Source organism: Lolium rigidum, unplaced genomic scaffold (genome assembly GCF_022539505.1).
Source record: "Lolium rigidum isolate FL_2022 unplaced genomic scaffold, APGP_CSIRO_Lrig_0.1 contig_49233_1, whole genome shotgun sequence".
Classification (NCBI taxonomy): Eukaryota; Viridiplantae; Streptophyta; class Magnoliopsida; order Poales; family Poaceae; genus Lolium; species Lolium rigidum.
The window spans coordinates 1-27,904 of NW_025900758.1; the positions used below are offsets into that span (position 1 = coordinate 1).

General features: G+C 43.1%; 1 protein-coding gene across 1 annotated transcript; it reads left to right on the forward strand.

The window, feature by feature from the left end:
- Window positions 1–1,950: 1,950 nt before the first annotated feature.
- Window positions 1,951–13,386, forward strand: LOC124681618 (probable polyribonucleotide nucleotidyltransferase 1, chloroplastic). Its single transcript, XM_047216494.1, has 24 exons — window positions 1,951–2,232; window positions 2,563–2,631; window positions 3,242–3,348; window positions 3,449–3,491; window positions 3,571–3,654; window positions 3,804–3,868; window positions 3,981–4,137; window positions 4,702–4,758; window positions 5,584–5,697; window positions 6,404–6,664; window positions 6,814–6,888; window positions 7,589–7,702; window positions 8,261–8,353; window positions 9,102–9,280; window positions 9,592–9,775; window positions 9,891–9,938; window positions 10,045–10,117; window positions 11,185–11,258; window positions 11,345–11,452; window positions 11,516–11,610; window positions 11,766–11,829; window positions 12,045–12,098; window positions 12,175–12,216; window positions 12,668–13,386. Exons 1-24 carry the CDS (start codon window positions 1,951–1,953, stop codon window positions 12,947–12,949), a joined length of 2,724 nt encoding a protein of 907 aa, XP_047072450.1. The 3' UTR covers window positions 12,950–13,386.
- Window positions 13,387–27,904: the final 14,518 nt, after the last annotated feature.

Sequence of the window (27,904 nt, forward strand, 5' to 3'; positions counted from 1 at the left end):
CGCTTCAAAGACGCTCCACGTATATATTCTTCAAGCCCATCTTCACTTATGGCCCATCTCCTGATTTGGCCAAAATCTGGTGATAACAGATACCACCTATGTTATTCTAATTCCCGCGTTCTCTCTCTCTGCCCCCCCCCCCCCTAATTAGCCGCCACATCAGCATCCCACAGTCTAGCAAATCCCACCATCCAAGACATGAGGGGAGTATTGGATAGTCTCTTCCACCATATCGATCTATTAATCTATGTGCTAGAGCATGCAATTCCACAATCATCTCCTTTTACCAAACATAAGAAGACCTTCATCCAAAGCCTAACATCGACCTCAAACATCGACTTCATTAACGATATCGATGAAAGTATCCGAGTTGAAGATAAAGAATACAAGAAGAAGGGTGTTGAACATATAAAAAAATGCAAAAGCAAAGAAGAAGAAGAAGAAGAAGTAAAAGCATATTTTCAAAAGATTCTACTGTACTCCAACTTAAAAATTCAGTGTTAAGCATACCCTTTTTGGGGTAACACTACTTGGGGTATCATGAATCTCGAGGTGCACCCGAAGTGTAGAACCTTAAAGATTCTCTTGTCCTTACTTGAGCCGAAGGAATTTCATAAGAATTTTGGAGTATTGGAGTTGACAATAATTATTTATAGAAGCCTTTTAGATCATAAGACCGACTTACAAATCAGTGTTCAAAAAATCAGTCGATTAATTACTACTCGGTGAGTGACCAATAAGCCGACTAAGCTGCCGAAACGCCTATTAATCGCTAGCCCACCGAGCAATAACCATAGTTTTAAAAACCGAACCAATGAATGAACCAGGTCCAACCGTCGGTTCATCTGGTTCATGAGCGACAAAAAACCGTACCATTTGTAAACATTTAATGTAATTTCGAAAAACGTTAACTTGAAATCAAATATATAGCTTCAACATTAGTAATAAAACATTTAACAAACCAGCTGGTTATGGGCATGAATAATGGCTATGATAACTTCTGTGACGACCCTAAGTTCAAATTCTCCTCTAGAGCATCTTAGTTTCCTTTATTTTTACTAGTTTTTTTTACAGTTACGACCAATGGTTCTTAAAAAAAACAGAGAACTCGCTGGTTCCGGTTGGACTGCCGATCCAATCCAGTTTTTAAAAATATGGCAATAACCAATGGACAACTTCCTCAACATTGCACCAAATACTTATGAAATTCATTCCTATGCCCCCTTTTCTTAGATATCTCAAAGAGAGTTGAAAACTTATCTCATTTCTCCTTTTATAAAGTCCATTAAACCAGCACTTTATCTTTTTCTAGTCCCTCTCTCACTTAAATCCTCTAAAAATCCTGTATTTGCATTTACACCATCCAAAGGCATCTCTATGTTTTTTTGTAATAATAATGTAGGTATTTGGCGGTTCCAAGATTTTAATCAAGCCTGAACACACTTTAAAGTTTAAACCCGATTAATTTTTTTATCAAAATATTAAATAAAATAAGCCGTGCTGCTTTTCGGAAGCCCGGGCACGAACCTGGGCTTAGGGACGGTTGAGTCCACCACTGTTTCGAAGTATGGGTCTTAATCCTCTGCTTTCTCTCTCTCTATACGTTTGAATTCATGCAATCTAATAGCCAACCTAATTCCTCCTTTTTTTTTTTTTGGATATTTCATCAACTAGACTGCGTGGCTAACTCGCTGCTAACCAAAATTTGCACCGGGTTGATGCATCATCTGAAAATTCGAAATTCGTAATGCGGCACCCCAAAACCCCAGGCAAGAAGAAAACCTGATATAAACCCCCAAGCAAACAAAACGGAAAGCGATAAGGTTCTGCGGCGCGTCGCCACCCTCTCGTCTCCCTTCCTCCTTCCCTCCCGCCTCCCCCCATTCCTTTCCGCTGTAAACTCCACGACGCCCCACCCTCAAGCTCGCCTCCCTCTCCACGGCCATCGCGATGCTCGCGAGCCCCGCCACGCTCCGCCACCTCCTCCTCCCGGCGCCGCCGCACCTCGCCTTCGGCACCCCGAACCCCGCGCCGCCGCTCCACGCGTGGCTCCCCATCTCCCGCCTCGCGCCGCCGCGCGTCGCGCATGCCTCCTCGCGCCGACCGCGACGGAGGGATGCCAGGGCTAGGGCTGTCGCTGCTGCAGGAGAGGAGGCGGCCGCGCCAGCGGAGGAGGCCAGCAGCTCCGGCCCGACCAAGTTCTCCGTGAAGATTCCCGTCGGCGACCGCCACGTGAGCCGCTAATTCACCCCCTCTCTGTATTTTCCATCTGCGTCGGGCGGGGTGCTATGTTCAATGTTTACGCATTTGCCGTGTTGGGGTTCTGGAACGTTGTCCCGCGAGACTTTCACGGGGTTTTTCCATCGCGCGTTTCTCCGAAATGAAATGCAGTTTACGCGGCATACCTTACCTATGCGGATTCCTTAGTGCCAATCCGTTTGTCTGATTGTTATGTCCCGATCGTCATTTGTCTGAGAGTCTTTTACAGTTCTTATATATATATGTTTTTCTTCAGTAGTACTTTGACATAGTCTTTAACTGGGATTATTTTTGGTCTCTCAGATATTGGTAGAGACGGGCCAGATTGGGAGGCAAGCGAGCGCGTCTGTAATGGTCACTGATGGAGAAACAGTAAGTGGAGTATATAAATACTCTCTCCGATCCTAATTAATTTGGATCAGAGGTAGTACCTCATTTGTGAATCAGCACATGCATAGCAGATTATGAAATCATTTAACTGGCATGAACACCCAAATACTGAGATGCATGTTAAAGATTTGAATGATTCAGTTATCCTGTTACGCGTGAGTGATTGTTTTTTGAATAATTGGTTGTAGACTTGCAGTTGTATCATGCCTCGTGCGCTACCTGTCTCGAAAATCAATTATGGGCAGTAGAGTAGTAGTTCAATGTTTTGTAATGTACCGATTTCATGCTTTCGGCTGAGCTGGAACCTGAACATTCTTGATTTTTTCTCCATCTCAGGCTCCCATGAATTCATTAATATTCTTAAATTCCGTGCTTGAACGTGCATTGCAACCGGATAAACCTGCATTGCTTCTTCTGTTCTTGTTCTTGAAATTTATTCATGCCAGTTCCAGAGGACAGCAAGTTTTCCTACGCATATCACCATTTCAACTTTCTCATGTTCAACTAAGACAGAGATGTTATCTTCATAACTACGTTCCAGTAACATTAAGACCTTTCCATACCTAATTAAAATTTCTAATTGCCTCGGCAGATTGTCTACTGTTCTGTTTGTATGGCTGATACTCCAAGCGACCCTTCTGATTTTTTCCCAATGTCAGTTCACTATCAGGAGCGCCTTTCAGCTGCTGGAAGAACTAGGTACAGAACCTTAAGTACTTATTGCGCTTGTGTTCATCAACTATCTTCTGTTCGAGTATTTCATTTCATTCACTCTACTCTTATTTTTGATTGAATACAGTGGCGGTTTCTTTAAACGAGAAGGAAGGGCAAAAGACCACGAGGTTCATTATAAGAACTTTTACTACACTGCTTTGTTATGTTTGCTCGACCACTAGAGTTTCTTTCTTACTACAATTGCAGGTTTTAGTATGCAGATTGATAGACAGGCCTCTACGTCCTACTATGCCCAAGGGGTTCTATTACGAAACTCAGATTCTATCCTGGGTAATCCAATGATTTTTTTGTATGCATACATCACATATACCATCATTTTGGACCTTAAGCACAGTGTGTCATTATTCCACCAATTACTTGATTTTTATTTGTGATCTTTATTATTCATATGATGAAACAACAATTTCTTTCTATTACAGGTTTTCAGTTATGATGGTATTCATTCCCCTGATTGCATGGCTGTGACAGCTGCTGGTATAGCCATGTAGGTCTAATGGAAAATATCATAATAATCTAGGAGTAGTTATTTTTCATGTGTTTTGACTAAAAAAACTATATTGTAGCTGCTTGTATTTATCACGAACCTATCACTGCAGGGCACTCTCTGAAGTTCCAAATAAACAAACAATTGCTGGCGTAAGAATTGGTATGATTAACGACCAGTTTGTTGTTAACCCAACCACTGAACAAATGGAGGACTCGGAGTTGGACTTGATGATGGCTGGGACCGATAGTGCTATATTGATGATAGAGGTCTGTGCTCAACTTTTATTCGCAGTTGCACATATACTTTCCCCAGACCGTTTCGTATGAAGAAACATATGTTCACCTTTTTTTTGTGTTTGGTTATCAGTATATAAGTCTTCTAGATTTTCTTGATAGTTATGCATATTGATTTTCTGGAGATGAGAAGTTGACATAGTTTTATCACTAATCTAGCATGTAAAGTTACCAGATCTAAGCTTTACTGGTATAAGCCACACTGCTTTTATTTTGGCAATAAACCACTCGTAGCTATTGGCAAGCCTTGTTTGGTTGGCACCAAAAATTTTCCTACACTTAAAGATAGGTCAATTTGGGTGAACCAGGCTGTAGGTTCTTGTTTTCTCTTTCCGGGCAAATATGGGTAGCATATCATATCCTTTATATGATTTTTTAATATGCTTCTCTGCCCTTGATTCGAAAGATAGGTTAATTTAGGTAAACCAAGTTGTCTGTTGGTGATAGTTTAGTTATCTTGATTCTTTCACCCTCCTAGTTATTATTTTCTGTCAATGGCACCTCTTGTTTTTCTGAGTTCTGACTAGTTCTTAGTAGGGATTCTGTGATTTTCTCACTGAGGAGAAGCTGCTTCAAGCCGTGGAAACAGGACAGGTTAGCTTATAACGTCTCGTTATGCTCTGCTTGTAGATATAATTTTTTGCTATCCATAGTGCAGTTTCACAAATTATAGTCCATCTGATTGCAAGATGCTAGTGCTTAGCAGTTAATAGTCTAATCAACCAAAAACAACAACAAATCAGCAAGTTTTTGCCAAATATTCGATTTTTTTTCTGTACAAACGCTTGCTGTTAGCTTTTGAAATTAGGGATCTGTGGTCCCTCTAATTAGTTACTTTTTAAGGGCAAGGACCTTTTATAGTACCTTCAAATGGAAGGAAAGTGAACCCTAAACATCAAGTTACTGAAACTTGGCCTTCGGTGACATCCTTATTCAACGACATCGTGGCTGAGGCGTGGGATTGGGCGGACGCGGGAGCCCGGGGTGTGCGCCAGCTGCTCCCCTAGATTAGTTTCTTTTTCTTGGGTTGAGTTGTACGGCGTGTTGTGTCCGTCCTCGGACTTGTACATAAACTCTTCTTTATCTATCAATGCATCGAAACGCAAGGCTTTTGCGTTTTCGCGAAAAAAGTTACTGAAACTTCCTCCAATGAGAGACCCAGGAGTTTATTCATTTGGAAGCATTTTTTCAAGCTCTGTTCTCAACCAATTATTTATATTGCACATTTTTTTTTGCTTTAGTTACTTGCTCAGCTGATGTGATAAGCCATCACCTCTTTTCATCCAGCTGTACAATAAATACTTTTTTCTGTCCAAAACATGCGACTTTTACTTTGTTTATCTTCTCAGGGCTCCTTTTTGACTTTGGTTATATTATATATGTTTCTTGTTTTGTGATTCTAATTCAAGTAAATATCAGGAGGCAATTCGAGAAATCTGCAAGGCAATTGATGTTCTTGTCAAGACCTGTGGGAAGAAGAAAATGGTTGAGGCTATCAATTTACCACCCCCTGAACTCTACAGGCATGTTGAAGTATGAACACACTGCAGCCCTTTATTTAATTGACTGTATACTTTTCTAACTTTTGATAGGCCTATGTAACAGTTTCAAGTTCTTAATAGTCTTATAGTAAGTGAAAACAGCAATCATGCTATTGTTTTTAATTTTTGTGGTGAGCAGCGAGCAGTTGCTGCCTTGCTGTGACTAAAGATCTCAAATACCGGTCCTTCTCTATCCTACTTTCGGGCATCTTTTGTCATTTTATTTCAGTAGTATATTGGCCATTCTTTGATAATTTATCAGTATCGCTGTTCTCACATGTTCTTTGTATAGGTGGTCAAATGGTCAGGTGGACTGAGAGGGTTTTCATGGTGTCCAGATCTTACATTACATATGTCCTTTTCAATAGTTTACCTTATATTAGGCTATGTGTGCATCTCCTTGGTTGTCTCTTCTGGGTCTTATTATCCGTTCAAGTTGTTAAGCCTTCCAAGGATGCTGGTGCAAAATTTAATGGCGGTAGAAATGCTTGTTCTAGTAATATTTTAACACCAACAGAGTTAACTACCAGCTGGAAAAAAGATAATTAATAGAAATAGAACATGCCTGCTACTCCCAAGACAGCATTTTGCATTGTTATTTAATCCACTTCCTTTTCCTAAAAAAATCAAGCGAAGTGTATCGTACTTACTTCTTTTCTGTACTCTCATTGCTAATTTAAAGTGCTAATATTTTCCAGGATATCTCTGGAGACGAGTTAGTGAAGGCATTGCAAATAAAACAAAAAATTCCTCGAAGAAAAACTCTTTCAGCACTGGAGGAGAAAGTAATAACTATATTGTCAGAACAAGGCTATGTGTCCAAAGATGAGTCATCTGGACCCATTGAAAATTTAGCTGATATTGTTGAGGAGGAAGATGAGGACGAAATTATAGAGGATGGTGAAGTGGATGAAGGTGATGTTCACATCAAGCCAGTGTCAAGGAAGCCCCACCGTCAGGTGATGGTCATTATTTTGTTCTCACTGAATATGTGGTTTTGTGACTCAAGTTCTATTTTTTTTTTTCTTTGTGACTCTGATTTTAGCTTAGCATCTCATGCACAATTTTCATTCGCTGCTTTCACTGATCCACTGTTTCTTCTATGTAGTTATTCTCAGAAGTTGATGTCAAGCTAGTCTTCAAGGAAGTGTCATCCAAATATTTGCGAAGGCGGATTGTAGAGGTATTTAATTTTCCTTATCATCTGAAAGTCATAGCCGCTAAGATTTTCTATTGACCTAAATGTTAGTGCTACCATACTTCATTTTATCTATTAGAGCATTTTTAAGTAGGAAATTTTCATGTGCATACTACCTGTTCACAACTTCGAAATACTGCAGCGCATCGTACTCCAGAAAGTTAGTCACGGTGAATGATCAGATACAAAGCATGCTACTCTTGAAAGTTAAGGCTATGTAATGTCAATATAGTAAGAAATACAGTGTGGGCACAGTACTACTGCTGCTGCATAAGAATCAGAAAATCAGATAGAGAGTGTTATACTTCTAGTTACAAGGGCTGACTTTCTTGCAATGTTACATTTGGGTCACTAAGACGATTCATCAGCCTTGAAAATGATTCCATGAATGTTGCGTTGATAGGATGGAGGCACCGTCGTTAATGGTTATGGCAAAATGGTTTAGTTGCATAACACTAGTAGAGGACTGTCTCTGTAAAGAATATGGCTGCCCCACCACACAGCAGTAAGCACGTGCAGCAATGCCTGCCTGCATGGTTTCTATTAGTTAACAGTTGCAGGGTTTATGGAGTACATTACCTTGTAAAACTTTTCCTAGGACCAATAGATTTCCTACTTAAATTTATCTTCCTGTGGTTTATGCTACTATTATTAATGTTTTTCATGAATGTTGCTCAAACTTCAGGGTGGAAAGCGAAGTGATGGACGGAGTCCTTGTGAGCTTCGGCCTATTAATTCTCAATGTAGATTACTTCCACGGGCACATGGCAGTGCACTGTTCACAAGGGGAGAAACACAGGTAAGGTAATACACTTCATTTGGCAGTCTATAGCCAGGACTTGAACTTGAGACCTTAGGCTCTGATACCACGTAATGCTTCATGCACTAGCCAAAACAACCAAAAGTCCGAGCTGATGGAAAGAGCTAGGTCATCCACATATACACTTCAACACAACTGATATTCCTCACAACATAACCTTTATCATTTTTTCTTGCATATCATGGTGTTATTGTCTCACTACTAAACGTGTTTGATCCCTCATCTTTTAGCAATGTTGCATGTGTATTTATTTGTATATCTGTATATTTCTCTGAACCACAAATTGGTTTGTTGTTGCAGTCAATACTTGTTGACACCTATGTAGATCTAATATATTCTGAGTAGTAATTTCGACTTCACAATTTTTTGCAATTGCGATGCAAAAGTGCAAAAATACTCATCACCCTAATCACAATTGCACAAGAGTAGCTGCACATGTCTACTGTTTTCTCTTCAAGCAGGGACAGTTTCTGCTTGAGTTAAACACATTACATCTACAATCCATATGTTCTTAACATTTCTCATTTAACCACGCAGGCACTGGCCGTGGTCACTTTAGGTGACTATCAGATGGCTCAAAGAATTGATACCCTTGTTGACACTGAGGAATCAAAAAGTTTCTATCTTCAGGTACATGGTAGAAATGTTGGTTGATGATATATCATCTTGCTTTGTCAGTTTCCCATCTCTAAAGGTCAAAAGTCTTCATTCATTGTTTCTTATATAGTTTCACTGATGAAAAATGACTTCTGCAGTTCTCTGTTGGGATTTAGATAGTTCCATTTACTAGGGCAGTTCTTTTTAACTAGTCAATACATTTGGATCTGGTAAATGTAGATCTATTAACTAGCTTTTATCATATGGTAAAGAGTGAAAATGATGTAGTTGTATATTAGACATATTTGAAGTACGATGTAAAGCTCTGAAGATACTGCTACTACTTCCTAGTTTAATCAGTTCTTTTCTGAATACTATATTGCTCTCATGGTTTATAACAAACGCACTGAGTCTGTTCAACTGGAGAAAACTGAGGATTGGCGCCACTGCCAGGTTCTTTCTGGTTCAGCTGATGGAGTTCTTTTCTGTAAAAACAAGAGAAAAATATTAGTATGGAAAATTCCCTGTCATAAGAGTCGAGTTGGGACACCCCACTTATCCAATACGGTTCCAGCAGGTGCTTTTCAGTGATTTGCTCAGTAGTGTAGGCAATACGTATTAATATTAAAATACCGTGCAGTGAGCCGCTCCAAGACTGTTGTATGCATGTCTTACATACCATGAGATGAATTGACCGGTTCGTTTATTGTGTTGTAGACTGCTGTATGCATACATCCCATGAGTACACTTTTTTAGTTAATTGTTGTGTTAAATACTGCAGTACACATTCCCGCCATCATCTGTTGGTGAAGTTGGTCGAACTGGAGCACCTAATAGGAGAGAGATAGGTCATGGTATGCTTGCAGAAAGGGCGCTGGAACCGATTTTACCTTCAGAAAAGGATTTTCCATACACCATTCGTGTGGAGAGTACTATCACTGAAAGTAATGGCTCATCTAGGTAATGACCATTTCATGCTTTCTTCCATTATTGTTTGCACATTTTTCCATTGGCGAAGGTTTTATAGAGTTGACACTTGATGTAGTACCACCATGTTCTCTTTAAATCACTATTACTATCATGTGTACTGTTACTTGCCACCTCCCTATTGGACTTGTTATAATATAGATCCTGCCACAGGTCAGGTGCACAAATTTATTATCCTTTTGTGCAGGCTGCAGGATAGCCTGATCTTTTACTCAATGTTCCTCATTTTTACTCCTAAATTGGCAAGATATCTCTGGTAATATGTTTCTGTTATATTTCACCAGCATGGCTTCTGTCTGTGGAGGTTGTTTAGCACTTCAAGATGCTGGTGTTCCAATAAAGTTCCCTGTAGCTGGAATAGCAATGGGCTTGGTTCTTGACACTCAGGAATTCGGTGGAGACGGTACACCACTTATTCTTTCTGATATTACTGGATCTGAAGATGCCTCTGGTGACATGGATTTCAAGGTGTAACATGTATTCTACCCTAGTTTGTTTTTCCCTCGTATAAATGCAGTAGCATGGTTAATGGTTGATTCCTTTTGAATCTTTTAATTTGTTTACCAGTCCACTCCTCTTTCAGGTTGCCGGTAATGAACATGGTATTTCTGCTTTCCAAATGGACATCAAGGTTGTAATTACTAACGACTAGATGAACCAACATTTGTCTTGTAATATGCTATTAGGTGGCATAAAATCAACGATGAAGTCATCTTTGTGCATGTTATGCTTGGCAGGTGGTGGGAATAACTCTAGCTGTAATGGAACAAGCACTTCGTCAAGCTAGAGATGGTAGAAAGCATATTCTAAGTAAGTCTGTAGTCTGCGCTTGACCTTCAATCTTGCTTTATTATTTGTGTATACCATGCTCGAAATTTCTAACCCAGTTTCATGATACTTGTGAGTTGTGACAGATACCAGCGAACCTACGATACATTGTAACTAAACTGCAAGTCATAATATTAACAGAAAGAAAGAGAATGTAAATTATAGCGACTCACCGAAGTTGTACAGTGAGGCCTGAGCATTTTAATCTGTTGGTGTTGCGTATAAACATCAAAATCAACTTATATTTTGTGTTAGTTTTGGACGAGGAATATGCCGTGCATATCTTTTTCAGATGGATCACTTTAGGTGACATCATTTCATGGTTCAAAAAGCGTACGCCTAGGTACGCTTAAGCGCGCTTAAGCGCTGAGTGGTTGCCTTCCGCTTCGCTTTTGGCCTAAGTATTCGCTTAAGCGAGACAGGAAATCTGGTCGTATTTTGTGCTAGAATCTCCTCTATGTGAGTGTTGGTGTGTTGCCTGTGTTTCTCTGCTCCTTGCTCGACGCATTGATGCTATGTTAATTTGATTAGGTCTTGCTTAGCTGCTTGCTACTCCAGTACTGCTTAGCTGCTTGTTTGTGTTTGTTACATTGTTTGCATAGCTGCTTGTGTGTATAAGAAAATTGGAGCAAAACCGAGGCTAACCAAGGTATTAATCCTCGTATTCCTCAGAAATGTAGCATTACATGCTTAGGATACAAATTTACAGCATATTATAGGGTTATATGTGCCCATCTTGACTTCCTGTTTCATGTTCGTACGATTTTAGCCTGAGCGCTTAAGCGGCGCTTAAGCTCGCTTAAGCAACAGTTCCTCTAAGCAGTGCCTCACCGCTCGCTTAGCGCCTAGCGCTTTTTTGAACCTTGCATCATTTGTGAAGGTAGCTACTAAATAAAATGTGAGAGTCCTATTAAAAGTATACGTGATTGGAGCCTTCATGGATAACAAACTCTCTATTCTTATGCAATTATGGTGAAAATGCCATTTTTACTCCAATTTTCTAATGGATTTCGGGTATTTGATCTGATGTTACATTTCACTGTCTTCAGATGAAATGTCAAAATGTTCACCCCCACCAGCTAAAGCACTGTCTCCCTATGCTCCCGTAATACATATTATGAAGGTTGGTATATTGTTTGCGAAACGTGGTGATTTTTGTATTTTCTTGCAATTGTAATTTAAACTTGTCTGGAATTGTTCTTATGCAAGGTCAAACCTAACAAGGTGAGTTTAATAATTGGTTCTGGCGGAAGGACAATAAAAAGCATAATTGAGGAGACTGGAGTATATGGTATTGATGCCCGAGATGATGGCACGGTAAGGAGAACTTAATGATAACCTTTGAAGTTTTCAAAGTACAATCTGACACTCTTTTGGCAGGTAAAAATTACTGCAAGGGACATAGAAAGCTTAGAGAAGTCAAAAACTATAATAGCTAATCTTACCATGGTTCCAAAAGTTGGAGAAATTTTCAGGTGTCCATTTGTTTTATCCCTTGGTTTTTATGTGCATATGATATATTCATATTGTAGTATTGCACTATTGCTTCCTGTAGATTTAGTTAAGTACTCGCTTTTAACTGTACATTTCCGGGATTAGCAACTGAGAACTCTTGAAAATTCAATTGCAGGAACTGTGAGATCAAAACAATTGCTCCCTACGGAGCTTTTGTGGAAATTGCACCTGGGCGTGAGGTGAGCAGCTACCGAAACTAACTTTATTAATTCCAATGTTAACATATTTATTGCACTTCCATAATACAAAGGAAGTAATGCTGCTTCTAATTGACAAATCCGCGTGGCCTCATTGGGCCTCTAACGATTCGACTAGTAGTTTCCGTACACAAAGTTATCTCCTGTTAATTTTGATTATCTTGCTGCCATAATCGTATCCTTAACTCAATGTGCAGGGTTTATGTCATATCAGCGAGTTAAGTTCGAGTTGGTTGGCCAAGGCTGAGGATGTGAGAAAATATTTGTTTGTTTGTTTTGATTCCTCTTGTGTGTTAAAGTTAACCAACTCTTTGTTCTTCTTTTCAGGCTTATAAAGTTGGAGATCGTATTGATGTCAAGCTCATTGAGGTTTGTAGTTCTGTTTGAAGTGTAAACTCGACATGAATGCTAAGTAAATCCGGGAAAAGTTGCATCTTTGGTATATGCTGCTGGTACATATTGATGGTGAATCAATGGTTGTCAAAAGGCGACATATTGCTGAAACTTTCAACCGGTGCATGATTTCACTGGTTTTAATCTTGTCAAGTTATAGAGTATAGGTTACAGTTGCTGGCGATAATTTTAGCTGTCTTTTTTATGTTAACCAGTGGCATCGTATATTGTATAGTAACTGTCCTCTCATTTTTTTCAATTTCCCAGCTAGCAAGCAAGATAGTTTGCAATTGCTATAGGTCTTTATAATGCTTAGGCTATACTATTCCTAACTCTACCACTTCAAATACCATTTGGTAAATTTATCTGATTACATTTTGACCATCTCTGCTTTCTGAATGTCTATTTTCTGAACTTTCTGAACCAGATAAATGACAAGGGTCAACTTCGACTAAGTTGCAAAGCCTTGCTTCCTGATGCAAACCAAGAACCAGGCAGCAACAAGCAGCAAGCGAGCGGTCCGACGAAAGAAAAGATAGTGTACAAAGATGATATCATTAAGGTGACCACAAGAAGATCCAGACGCAAGAAAGAAGGTGAGCCGTCTGCAGCTGAAAATGCCACATCAAAGACCCTTGAAAACAGCACAGCCGAAAATGCCGAAGGATTTGGTTTCACAAGACAGCTAGATGGTAAAGAAACAGGGTGACAAAAGCAACATGCGGCTTCATCACACGGATTGGCTGAGAAGACTAGGCCACTTACTAGGACTGCAACAACAACCACTAACTAGGATTGCAACCGTGTGGCTGGAATTACATGGCAATGCTGGCTAAGCAGATAACCCACTCTAAATTGGATTCCTACAAAAGGGGAATTGTTGACATGTTCAAGTCTTCTTGCCCTATGATGTGCCAAATGAAGATGCCACAGTGGATTCAGGTTGCTGCTTCAACATGCAACATTTTGACTGTGTTTCACGTCCTGCATTTTTCTGACTAAGGTCGTAGTGCAGCAAGGAGTGCCTACAGTGGTTTTGATTCATTACCGTTAGCACGAACATGGTAGAATGTTAGTGAACTTATATTCGCAACAGAAAATTTTGTCGTCGTCTGAGCTTTTAATCTTGGGTGGCTTTATCATTAATTTATGGTATTTCTGCACCAAAAAAAAAAAACACTTGTGTGTGCACGCCCTGATCTAGTGTATGCTTTAACTCGTTGATCCTCATCGTTGGTTGTTGTTTGATTTATGAAAAAAACGCAGAATGTTTTCCCTATATCTGACTTAATTTAGGGCACAGCACTACACACTTTGGATGAAAAGCTCATCATTTTGCGAAGTGAAGCATACACTTCCGAAATAAAGTACATGGGGCTAGTGATCCATGATTCCAATGGCTATTTCATATCGGCGGGGAATTCAAATATCAAACATGTTTAAAGATGCATTGTTGGCAGAGGCACTTGCGCTCAAACATGGCATTCTCGTGGCACAGACTATGGGCTATAATCGGATTATATTCTCATTGGATTGCATGGACGTGATTAAGATGATGCATGATAGAGGTAATTCCAGCGGTGTTGCAGCGGTAATGCTTGATGACTGCTATTACTTAGCTTATGATTTTCCTAGAGTTCAGTTTGAAGATTCTTTCGAGAACAAAATGCTGTAGCCCATGAGTTGGCTAGGGCAGTGAGGGGATGAACAAACTTGGATTGATAACCCTCCAGAGTCCAGACCTTCTTCTACCTCTTCTTCACAGAACTATAATTTCAAATGAATGAAGAGGTTTCAAGGTTCAAAAAAACAAAAAACTTGCAAAGAATCTTTTGAAACGTGGAATACTAAACAAAACAATGTCACGGCCCACAGAAGTTGCTCAAACACCAAGAGTGCTAAGTCCAAATTTCCTAAACCAAATCATGTTGTGAATTTGAGTGCTGGATGGACTTTTGGCATGAGCAGCCGGGCAAAGACAACAAGTGCATTGTAGCGTGTAAGAGCATCTCGAGCAATTGAATTCATGAATTAAAAGGATCAATCAAATTTCATTCAAATTCTTAGGAAACTTTATAGACTTGAACATAATTTAATAAAAACCCTAATCTAAACCCTAGATCTAGCCGCGCCAGTCAAAGACGTTATAGTCAAGCTCGTCGCCGCACTCATCATCACCGCCGCCGAGGTCGAAGTTCTCCCGTGTAGGACAGTCGACACGATGTCTGCCAAATTCTGCAAAGCAGCGTTGGGGCCCGACTCATCACCCTCGTTTTAATCGTGTAGCAGGGACTACACGCAGAACTTTGCGAGACACGCAAGCTCCTCCTCCTTTTCCTTCTTTGATGGTGGCAGTGGGTTCTTCGGCTTCTTGGGGTGCCGGTAGGAGAGGCAGCCCCGCGGCCGTGACGATGGCTCCCCAAACTAAATATGGGTAGAGGAGAGATACTGTTCCGGTTCTAAAAATGTTTTCACTTTTGCGGCATACCCAAAACATGATACACATGATTTGAGCTTCTAGTCATCTCATTCATTTGTTCATATGCAAAGCGAATTACTCTAAATAAATTAATAAACATGAATAAAACTGGACACAAATATTACATCTTTATTACAATTTTTTTTCCACATAATTTATCCCAAGAATTTCATCAATCACAACACTGAGTACATCCAAACCACAATAGGAACATAGAAAAATAATTGATGAACCTGTTAGCCATTCCACTCTCATCACTCCTTGATGACATCATCTCTAAGTTTTGGATGAGCCCCCCGATCTCCTGAATTTTTATAGTGCACCTGAAGGAACCTTCTGATGTCGTCTTGTTCCCCTTGTGGATATATTCACCGCGATTTCCATGAATCAGAAGCACACTCCACATTTTTTTGAGGACTTCTACGGTACCCCGGAATTCGGTACCCCGGAATTCATATGGGTTGTCCATCCTCATTGATCTGATGGACGTAATGTTCTGATACTCTGCCGCTAATCCTATGGCGTACTAAGAGCATCTCCACCGGCGTTCCCGATAGCATTTTGGGGCCGGCATCGAAAATGAGCTCACACCTGTGGTTTTTCGAGCCCAATAGAAGCGCCGGCAACCCCGTGCCGGCCCCTTCGCGAAAAGCGCGAATCGGGCGCGCCGGCGCCTCGCGGCACGACGGTTTTCGCGGGTGAGGCGCCTTGTCAGGGAGAGGATGCGACGGTTTGCATCGGAAGCGACGGGGAATGTTGGTCATCGGCGTTTAATGGTCTCCCGCGCAGAAACTGAGGCGGCGACTGGCCACACGCCACTCTCCTATGCCGCCGTAAATGCGCGTAGTTGGCGCCCCTATTAGTACGTACGCCGTCCACCGCCGCGGTGCTATCCTCTCATCTCCACCACCGTAGCCGCGTTGTCCTCTCTCGTCTCCACCACCGCCGCCGCGCCAGTATCTCCTCTCCACCTCAAAAATTCCACGCGGTCTTAAAATGACGTACTTCATGCTTGGCCTCAACGGCCGCGCGCTACCTGCCGCGCCTCAACATCACCGTAGCCGGAGCCGGAGCCGCAATCGACGCCGACTACAGCTCCGGCGACGCAGCCGATCCACGGTTCGCGATGTGGCACGAGGAAGGTGTCGCACCCTGTTTGTAGAGACCACGGGCTATAGCGAATCCGAGACAGAAGGATGTACCTAGTACTCCGTAAACCCACAGTAAACACCATAGAACAACCTCTCGCCTGGGGCGGGGCAACGACGCGTTGAGCAGTGGGCTTCTTCTAAGGTGGATCTCGCGGCCTCCCCAAGGTTTTTTTGGCTGCTTCCTTGCTCGATTAATCATCTCCCTCAGATCCATATTACTTAATGCTAATATAGATGTACATCTATTTTAGCATCAAGCAATATGGATGGGTTCATTTTAGATAAAAAATATATATTAATATCCTAAAGATACCAATTACACCTAAACTCTGGAAACAATGCAGTGTCTTAATGATAATATGGATGCACACATCCAACAAAAAAGAATAATCGTAAAAAAAAAGTCCCGCTACAGTGATGTGTTCCTTGTAGCATCCGACCAACACCACCAAGACAACACCATGAATCCATTTTCTCCAATAGCGACGCCTCTAAGAATGGAACAATGCACACGCACTATCATCGACCTGATATGATAATAGATCATAGGTTTTCACCCAGGAGAAAGTTCGCGCTCACAAAACAATGCCTTGGACCAGGCCATTGCCGGACACAACCAATAGCAAGACCTTGAGTTTTCACCTTGCAAATTTAGACTTCGAATTTTTTCTGTGTTGTCGCCTCCACTTGCTGCTGTCACTGCTCCAAGTCACGAATCACCAAGCCAAAACCTCATCGCCACAAGGACTCGAACCACCACTACCAGTCATCTGATCTCGGCTTCCATGCCATTCGCTGTGACTGACTTCTCGATGGAACTAAAGACATGTTCTACGATGGCAACAAACCGCAGAGCTTCACATAGCTCCCTTTGAAACCAAATGGCTAAAAAAACATAGTTGAGCGTGACGAAATACCATCCGATCCAGCAACCTCTGGCATGTTGTCCATTGAAGTTCGTCGGTGAAGTCTTTCGGAACTTGACACCCCGGCCAGATCAGTGAAGATAGACAACGCGCAACTCTACGTCATGGCATGAGGAATCTTAGGACCGTCGCCTTTATTCAGGCCTACCCCCACGCAAGGGCCATCCATGGCCGCCCGAGGGCCTCTGCACGATGTCACCGGTTGATGGAGAGAAAAGGCATCAGAGTTGGGAGAAGGCCTCCGATCATAGGCAATGCCTCAGATCAAGCACACCAACCGGCGCCTCCTGCTAGCCCCGCCACCCGCGGATCTACCAACGACCACCGCTGCCCGCCACCATCACCGGAGATCAGAGAGGGGCCGCCGCCTGAGTTCTAGGATAACCCACCGAGGTTCGCCGCCGCCGCGTTGCAGGGACTTCGCAAGTAATGATGCCAACAACGACAGATGGAGGAGGACGCGAGAGGGGTCGAGGGACGGCGGCTGGTGGCCATCCGGTGCGTCCTGGGTCGGGAGAGGAGAAAGGGTCAGGACAGCGGCGCTGCTGTTGGCGGCAACATGGCACGACGAGGGGGGGGGGGGCGGTATCCGCTCGGCCCAGATCTATGCCCCTTTGGGTCCCATCTGGGCTGTGGTGGGCCGGAGGCCCATTGGTCAATCTCGGTGCTCCTGGACGCGGTGCTGGTGAGATGGTGGTGGCAACGTTATGGCTAGCCTGCTGCAGCGTGGCGGCGGGGACTTAGCGGGCCAGTTTGGGCCCGGCCGGGCCAGTGTGGGCCTCGTTTGTCCTTGCTACCATGTCTAGTCGGCTACCACGTTGGCGGTGGAGGTAGTTCCCTCCCGCTCGGACACGGTGCTGCTACCCCTGACTCGACCACCTTACTTCACTTCGTCTAGGCCCTGCGTCGAGGACCACATGAAGACAACTAGGATGGCTTCACGACCATGGTGGCTTATGCTTGTGGGTGGAACACTTTGGATTGTCCGGGATGATGGTGTTGGGGGTTGGGAGAAATCCTTGTCGGATTGTCCGACACCGACGCGGCGACGCCTGAGGGTGCCGCCTTGCCTTCTTGAGGGTGTCGGGAGTAACCCCTCCCCAATTCCTTCTGCGGACCGGGGGAAACACTAGGATTAGTCCGGACAACATCGTCGTCCTCCTTGTAAAAAGGTGTTGTTTGGTATGCGGCGATTTAGAGTGCTAGGAGAGTGGTAGGACTTCTCCAGATGGCGCAACGGTGGCGGGTCGTCCTCGTTCTTGTCGATCTGCCGGTGTCGGCATTTCTTTTCTCTTTTCTTGCTCTTTAGTTTTTTGGGCTTGGTTGTGCTGTGGCCCAACGTGCTTGTTGAATCGTGTGGTTGCTATATTTATATAGCGGGGCGAAAGCCTATTTCGAGGAAATATCTAGCAATGCTGGGCAAATTCGGCTGATCTTCTCGAACTGTGATTAATGTGTTTTTTTACAAATTTCCTTCAAGTCCGACTAATTAATGTATATTATGATTAATTTAGTATTTTATTTGTAGGACAAACTACCGAATGAAATCTCTACAGTGGCTGGCATTACAGGACTGCGTTTAGGAGCCAATGCAACTTCACAGTCACTGCTGAGAGCTCATTTTTTGATACTAGTTTTACAAAAACACAATACCTTGAGGTGGATCTTCGATCATCTAAGCAGCTATCCCAATCTATACCACAATATCCATCTACATTTATGTGTCCATTACTTTTAAACCACAATCCTATTCCCGAAGTGCCCTTCAAGTATCTCAAGATTCTTTGAGCTGCTTCCAAGTGTCCATCCCTCGGGTCTGCATATAGCGACCCACTACACTCACTGCAAATGATATATCTGGTCTCGTGTGGCATAAGTATATTAGTATTCCAACAAGTCTTTGATATTTATCCTTGTCTATGGGTTCTCCAGACTCTGTTGTGATTTTATTATTTTGGTCAATAGGTGTTGAAGCTACTCGACACCCAGCATGCCCATATCATCTAAGAGATCCAAGGTATACTTTGTTTTGAGATAGTGATATCCCTTTTGACGATCTTGCAACTTCTATTCCAAGGAAGTATTTAAGTTTTCCCAGATCTTTCACCTCAAAGGCTTGACTCAAGCATCCTTTCAGTTTTGCGATATCCACATCATCATCTCCCGTGATAATAATATCATCAACATACACATCAATGATAGTGATTTTCTGCTCAGAATGTCTGTAAAATAAGGTATGGTCTCCATTGCATTGACCATATCCCATGCCACACACCACTTGTCTAAATCTGTCAAACCAGACCCGTGGAGATTGTTTGAGCCCATATAGTGATTTCTTCAGTCTACATACCTTCCCTTTAGTTTCAGGTGTGACAAATCCTGGTGGCATCTCCATATATACCTTCTCTTGAAGATCACCATGCAGAAATGCATATTTGACATCAAGTTGAAGCAAGGGCAATCTGAAATTTGCTGCACAAGAGATCAATATTCTGACAGTGCTCATTTTTGCCACTCGTGCAAACGTCTCATCATAGTCAATGCCATAAGTCCGACTATATCCTCTTGCCACAAGTCTTACCTTATATCTCTCCACTTTTCCTTCTGCATTTTGTTTTACAGAATAGATGCACTTACAACCTACCGCATTCTTTTCTTTAGGGAGATATGTCAACTCCCATGTTTTATTTTTCTTCAAATCCTCTAATTCTTCCATAATTGCATTGCACCATCTTGGGTCCAACCTGGCCGCCTTCCAATCTTTAGGAGCAGATAAAGCCCGAAAAGAGGGTGACCATGCCTCGTAAGAAATATAATATAGTCATCACAACTAAGTCACTTTGGGGGCCCAACTTTACTTATCCCTTTTCTTATTCCAATTGGCAAGTCTAGGCTATTATTGGGCTCAGTCTGAGATTGATTCTCTTCAGCAGAATCTACGCTTGTGCTTCCTTGATTTTCAGGTCTAATGGGTTGCTCCGCTACTCCTGGTCTTGTTGCTCCTCCAGTACATCTACTTGTTCCCTTTGTACTTGTCTTCTGGAGTACACAAGTGGATTCTGCAGCCATCTTTGTGGTGGTATGGGTCTAGTGGTGTAGGTGTACCAGGAATTGCAGGAATCTCCGCAACAATAGGAATTTGTTGATGTTGCTGTTGGTCACCACCTTGCTGCTGTTGATCAACAACACCACCTTGCTGTTGCTCCCCCTCTTGAGCATCACCAGGATGGTCAAGCCCCTGGAACAAGCCACTAAGATCACTCTCACCACCATAAAATGGTCGTAACTCGCGAACCGTAACATCCATGCTTACAAAAGTCCTCTGGGACTCCAACACTTGTAACCCTTATGTCTGGAGGAATAGCCAATAAAAATACATTTGATATCCCGGTGATCTAGCTTGCCAACAGTTGGCATGTGATCCCTTACAAAACATGTACATCCAAAGAGTTAGGGTGGCACAACAAAGTCATTGTTATTTAGAAGAAGTTGGCGAGGAGATTGCATACCTAGAATCTTAGAAGGTATTCTATTGATCAAATACGTAGCAGTCATAACTGCCTCACTCCATAAGAATTTGGGAACATTCATGGTAAACGTAAGAGATCGAGCCACTTCAAGAATGTGCCCATTCTTCCGCTCAACAACTCCATTCTGGGAAGGGGTGTCGGGACATGAAGTCTGGTGCAGTATACCTTGTGAAGATAAGAAAGCAACAAAAGGTTTGTTGATATATTCAGTACCATTATCAGTTCAGATCACTTGCACCTGAACATTGAAATGATTTTTCACATAGGCACAAAAACTCTGAAAACAAGTGAACACTTCATCTTTGTGACACATAAGATAAATCCAAGTCATTCTGGAATAGCAGTCAGTAAAAGTCATAAAGTACTTCATGCCACTTACTGACACAACAAGACACATCCATACATCAGAGTGACTAACAAAAATGGGGATACACTTCTGATCCCTCTACTAACATAAGAGGTTCTCGTATGCTTAGCATATTTGCAGGCATCGCAACATAATTTGGTTTTCTCCACTCCATCCATTACATCAGGAAAAAATCAAAACATTTTATCAAACACCATGTGGCCCATTCGACAATGATGAACAAGTGCCATACTCTCGTTTCCTTCAACAATCGTAGCAAGCACAGAACTCACATCATGCCCCATCTTGGCACGATTTATGTGCCAAAGACCTCTATGCCTGGTTACAGTCCCAATCTTATTGCTGCTCTCCCTTTCCTAAATTAAACACATATATCTATCAACTATTATACGGTAGACCTGCTGATCAATAAAGGCACTTAGAGACAACAGATTTACTGGAAAAGCAGGAACATGTAGATCTGATGACAATTTTATGTTGGGTGTACATTGCACCGAACCCTCCCCTTTTATAGATTGTGCTGTGCCATCTGCTGTTTGGATAGTGCTTCTATGTGTGGGTGGATATTGAGCATAAGAGTCAAACTCACTAATATTCCCAGCAACATGTTTGGATGCTCTAGAATCAAGAATCCAGTCTGAATTAACATTATGAGTGGCTATAACTCTATCAATATTACCTTCATGTTTGTAGACACAGTGGGAAAAGTTCCCAAAGGTTGCTTCATTTTGTCCTTCTTCCTTTGATTGTCCCTGAGAGGTACTGGTAGTTGGCTCTGAATCTGCTGCCATATGTGCCTTAGGTGATGTAGCCTGCTGCTGTCCATACTGATGTCCATATGGCTGTTGTAACGGCCCAGGGTAGGACCCCTAATAGATTTTTCTGTTCTTTTCTATTTGTGCATCATCATGCATCATGCATCATATCATCCATGATTTTATTAAATAAAACTATTTTATAAAGCCCCCTTGTCTCTTACTTTAAATAAAACCCTAATCCCCTCTTCTTCTCTATCTTGCAATTAAATCTTTCTAACAATTAACCTTGAAATACAAAGTTGTTTGGTTTTGTTACAAATAAGATAGTATTTTGAAAAGCTATTTTTTTAAATCCCTATCTCACCTCTGGTTCAAATTTCAAAACAGAAAAGGAGTTGAAATTCAAATGGTTTCATTAAAAACATAAAAGAAAAAGAGAAAACCCTTCTCCTCCCTGGGCCCTTCTCTGGCCTCTTCTCCTTCTCTCCCCGGCGGCCTTTTTCTTTTCCCGAGCAGCCCAGCAGCAGCCACGGTCCAGCCTACCTCCTTCAGCCCGAGCCCACCTGGCATCCCATCCCCTTCTCCCTTGCCCGGCCTGCAGCGAACCGGTACGCCACCGTGTCGTTGTCGTCTTCCCCAGAGAGCACGCGAGCAGCGTGTCCCGTGGTCCTCCACCAATGATCTCCAGACAACCCCGGCCTCCCCTGCTACCGCCGGCTTCAGGTTGAGCTTTAGGGTGCAATTGCGCACCCACTGGACACCTTCTCCCCCTCTCTTTCTTCTGTTTTCTTCCTCTTCTTGTGGCGACCGAGCTCTTCCGCCGCAGAACCTCGCCGCCGGCATCTCCCCGGTGATCTCCAGACAACGACACCACCTTCTCCATGTCCGCGACGACGAGGCGCGTCGAGCGCCACAAGTCTAGCTTCCTGGGACGCGCTGAAACGCCGGCTAGCTTCGATGCCGCCCGCGGTGACCGCCCACTTCTGGAACGCGCCCGACATCGAGCACTTGGTGTGCATACGCGCATGGTTGGCCACGCTGGCGCCACGTCGGATCCCCAGGCCCCACCTGTCATCCGTTGCGGCTCAGATCCATCCCGGTGAGAATCCCCTCCCTAGATCTAGATCCGGAAATCTTGCATCCAGGCCCCTCCTATTTTCTGTACACAACCCGCCATCCCTAGCGCGGACGGTTTTCAACAAAAAGCCCTGCACGTTTTGAAAATCAACCCGGGGTCCTCCCCCCTCTATGAATATGATTTCTGGTTCCTTCCCTATTTAATAAAACCTGTTTTATGTTTTAAATTAACAATAAAACTTAATATGTTAATAACTTTTAATCTGTAACTCGAAATAAAAAGTGTCCTATATGAAAATTGATTAGAAAAATGAATATGCCATTCATATATCTGTTTGCATGTCGCATCATATCGAACCGTGATAGTTATGCATGTTCACCTCACATAATATGCGGAGTATCTCGGACACCGACTAGGGTTTCCCCGCTCCGTTTAATATTGATGTAGCTCACCCATGCCATGTGTTGCCATGCTAATCCACCCTTAAATTTGCCGGTATGAATGCAACTCCAACCTAATTTGTTTGTCCGGGGTTCCGACTCCGATTAAATTGGATAATTTGCATTGCACCATATCTGCCATGTCATGCATATCATCTTGATCATGCCGATTCTTCTTTCGTAGCAGTAAGATTGCATACGTTGTGTGTTCCAGCATTTGCTTCTTCCCGGATAGGATCACGAAGTGGTGATGTGAGATACGACGAGTTCTCCGACAAGTTCTTCTGCAACCTTTCACAGGCGAGCCCACCACCTTCACCTATTTTACATTTTGCTCTCGCTCTCACTGCTATCCTTATGTTGCGATTCTCTATCGAGTCACGTGTCATATTCCACTGGTTTGCCATAATAATCCTATATATATCATTCCTTACCCATAGCCGTTGCTTGATGTTTGAGCCTTGCGAGTCGTAGGCGTGTTTAGGCTCTGTTGTTTATCTCGATCTGTTATCGGGATATGTTGGGTTGTTGGGAGGTTATCACATGCTACATCCATTGTTGGAGATACTCATGCTTTACTTTATTGTTAACAACTAAAATTGTAAGCAGAGGCATCTGTGAGCCCCTTTGCGAAAGCATCGGAACTTTGACTCGCTAATGTCCCCTAGGACCCGAGTTCTTGTTATATGTTTTGAGATTGAGCGCTCTACCCGTACGTGGGGACGTTTATTGGGAGCCCCCCTCACCCATTACCTTTTCTCAAGTCAGTTGAAAAGGGGGCCACAACCTTGGTTTTATTTGCCTATGCCATGTATGCCATGCTTTACTGACTGTTGCCTTCGGGTGTTTACTTCCTGTTGCCTTCGGGTGTTTATATTCTATACTGTACCCCGCGGGACGTTTAGCGAAGCGTGTGGTTTGCACGCCTAGCCGCCGACGCAAACCCTGAGTCCGTCTCGGAGTACGGCCGGACTTCGTCACGGGTAGCTTAGTCGGGTGGCCCCCCTAGACTTTCTTGTTGAACTGGGAACGGTCTTGTTGTGAGACATCCACCTGTCGTAAGTGGGTCGAGCATGCGTATGGTTACATTTGGGCAACCCCTGCAGGGTGTACATCTTATCGATAAGCCGTGTCCGCGGTTATGGACGACTTGGAATTGTATAGCTCGATCATAGAACAACTTACACCTTTATGTTGTTGATAATAATTTGCTAATAAATTGATTAGTAATATAGCATTACTACAACTGATACCTAATAAAACTTGTCCAGCGTTGAGTGCCTTTTACATTGCCTCTTCGCTTTGTTGAAGGGGATATGTGTAATCGGTCGGGTTATGTTTGTGTAGTATTTATCTGTTACCTTGTGCGCTCTCTTATCTTCTCTGAGTAGACGGATGTTGTAGCGTGTCTCTATTGGTTATAGTTTTGCTGCCGCTAAACCTACCATATAGCCCCAGGCGATATATATATTCGTCCGGCGAGCATAGCCATTTCTAGTCTCGCTAAGTACGTGCCGGAGTTCGTTCCTTGGTACTTACTCTCGCCTTTTCTCTTTCTCTTTTGCTTCCTTCCTTTTGTCGGCAACCGATGGCCCGACTTCGACAGTACAAGATGACGACGTTAGCAAGGTTACCCTTCCGGCTTGGCCTGGGCAGGGTTATGGACGCCATTGGTTATCTTCAGGACTCTTAGTCCAATTTGTATCTTGTCCGTACTCGGACGTACTTGATCTTCTGTATGACTTGGATCTTTGTATTGTATATTTGTATCTTGACTCGTTGGAGTCGTTGTTGTAATATATGTTTCTTGTGGACTCTATTGTAATCCTGTTGTAATGTTACCGATCGTGTTAATTCCTCTGGCATCACGTGTGTGATTCGTCGCGCACGTCGTGTCGGAGGGCGTCTCTGCATCGATATCGTGCGGATTTCGGCGGGATCGCTGGAATCCTCATGGTACCGGTTCCGGGGCATCACAGCTGTCCACCACCTCTGCCATATTGTTGTCCACCACCTCTACCATACTGCTGTCCACCTGCCATACTGCTGTCCATATGGCTGTCCAGCACCTCTGCCATATTGTTGTCCACCACCTCTACCATCACCTCTTCCTCTGGAGCTTCCTCTTCCATGTGAGTATCCTCCTCTCCCCCTACCGGGTGTAGCAAATGAGGTACACTGATCCTTCAACTGTCCCTTCTGTTCACAAGTATAGCTGTCTCTCATCTCTTGTCTCTCGGTTGTGTAGAAGGTCGGATGAGGGACATAATCGCTGCCCTTTGTCATATTCAGACACACTTCCTCTCTGGACATAGCTGCAATGACTTCTTTGAGAGAACAGGTAGTGGTTTGATGCAGTAAAGCAACCCTTCTCCCCTCAAAATCTTGACTAAGACCTTTCAAGAACTTCATGACACTACAAGAAAAGTAGCCATGGCCGACGAAGTTGAAGTCGCGCCGTGGTTGGTGGTGCACCAAGGCCGACGATTTTTGGTCCCTCCGTGGTTCAGGTCAAAACTTTTTTTTTCTCGTTTTTGAGGCCACCTAGCCCGACGAAAGCGGCCAAAACGTCGCGTATGGTGGCCCGGGACGTGGTGCATCGCGAATTCTCGGGTTCGCCGGCCGAGTCAACGCAAATCCGCACCGCCCAGGGATGTAGGGCCCAGATGGCAGCCTCTCAAGCATTGTTTTTTTTCTCGATCGCGCCATTTCGTTCAACGCTCTCCGATCGAGCCGTTTACGATGCAGGATCATGGGTCTCGCATGTCATCCTCTATGAACCAAATTTCTTTCTTTTCTTGGATTTTTTTGACCCCCGATTTCGGCTACTTCCTTTTTCTTTTGATCCCTTGCCGCCTTGGAAACGTTGAGACCGCCTGCAGCTAAATGGGACCCGCATGTCATCCTCTATGAGCAATCAACTTTCTTTTCTTGGAGTTTTTTTTGGCACCTCATATTTGGTCACTTGCCTTTTTCTTTCGATCCCTGCCGCCTCTCAAACGGTGATACCGCTCGTTGCTAAATGGGACCCGCATGTCATCCTCTATGTACTATAAAACTTTCTTTTCTTGGATTTTTTTTGGCACCTCATATTTGGTCACTTGCCTTTTTCTTTCGATCCCCTGCCGCCTCTCAAACGGTGATACCGCTGATGCTAAATGGGACCCGCATGTCATCCTCTATGTACTATAAAACTTTATTTTCTTGGATTATTTTTGGCTCCTGATATTTTGTTACTTGCCTTTTTCTTTCGATCCCCTGCCGCCTCTCAAACGGTGATACCGCTGCTGCTAAATGGGACCCGCATGTCATCCTCTATGTACTATAAAACTTTCTTTTCTTGGATTATTTGGCACCTCATATTTGGTCACTTGCCTTTTTTTTTCGATCCCCTGCCGCCTCTCAAACGGTGATACCGCTGCTGCTAAATGGGACCCGCATGTCATCCTCTATGTACTATAAAACTTTCTTTTCTTGAATTATTTTTGGCTCCTGATATTTTTTCACTTGCCTTTTTCTTTCGATCTCATGCCACGTTTGAAACGTTTAGGAACCTACAGGCTCATGGGACCCGCATGTCATCCTCTATGTACTATAAAAGTTCATTTTCTTGGTTTTTTTTTCACCCTCTGATTTTTGGCAATTTCTTTTTTCTTTTGATCCCCTGCCGCCTCTCAAACGGTGATACCGCTGCTGCTAAATGAGACCCGCATGTCATCCTCTATGTACTATAAAACTTTCTTTTCTTGAATTATTTTTGGCTCCTCATATTTGGTCACTTGCCTTTTTCTTTCGATCTCATGCCACGTTTGAAACGTTGAGGAATCTGCTGGCTCATGGGACCCGCATGTCATCCTCTATGTGCTATAAAAGTTTATTTTCTTTATTTTTTTTCGCCCTCTCGATTTTTGGCTATTTCCTTTTTCTTTTGATCCCCTGCCGCCTTGGAAACGTTGGGTAAGCTGCTGACTCATGGGACCCGCATGTCATCCTCTATGTACAATCAACTTTCTTTTTCTTTTGATCTCAAGCCGCATTTGAAACGTTGAGACCGCTGTTGCTAAATGGGACCCGCATGTCATCCTCTATGTACAATAAAGTTTCTTTTCTTGGATTATCTTTGGCTCCCGATATTTTGTCACTTGCCTTTTTCTTTCGATCTCATGCCGCCTTTGAAACGTTGAGTAAGTCTGCTGGCTCATGGGTCCCGCATGTCATCCTCTACGAACAATAAAAGTTTCCTTTCTTGGAGTTATTTTTGACCCCTAATTTCTGGCTATTTGCCTTTTTCTTTTGATCTCCTGCCCCCTATGAAACGATGAGGACGCTGTTGGCAGGTCGGTCCCACATGTCATCCTCTATGAACAATAAAAGTTTCCTTTGATGGATTTATTTTGAACCCCTAATTAATTTCCGGATATTTCCCCTGCCGCCTTGGAATCGTTGAGGATGCTGCTGCCTCATGGGTCCCGCATGTCATCCTCTCAGAACGGTAAATGTTTATTTTCTTGGATTTTGTTGACCAAACGATTTTTGACTTATTTTTTCTTTCGATCACCTGCAGCCTTTAAAATGTTGAGGACGCTGCCGGCTCACGGGTCCCACATGTCAACCTCTATGAACAATAAACGCTGAGGATGCTGCTGCCTCATGGGTCCCGCATGTCATCCTCTCAGAACGAAAATGTTTCTTTTCTTGGATTTTTTACCAACAGATTTTTGGTTTATTTTTTCTTTCCATCCCCTGCCGCCTTTAAAAGTTTCCTTTGTTGGATTTTTTTTCACCCTCTGATTTTTGGCTTGCCTTTTTTCTTTTGATCCCCTGCCCCCTTTGAAACGTTGAGTAAGCTGTTGGCTCAAGGGACCCCCATGTCATCCTCTATGTCCATCAACTTTCTTTTCTTGGATTTTTTTTCACCCCCTAATTACTAGCTAC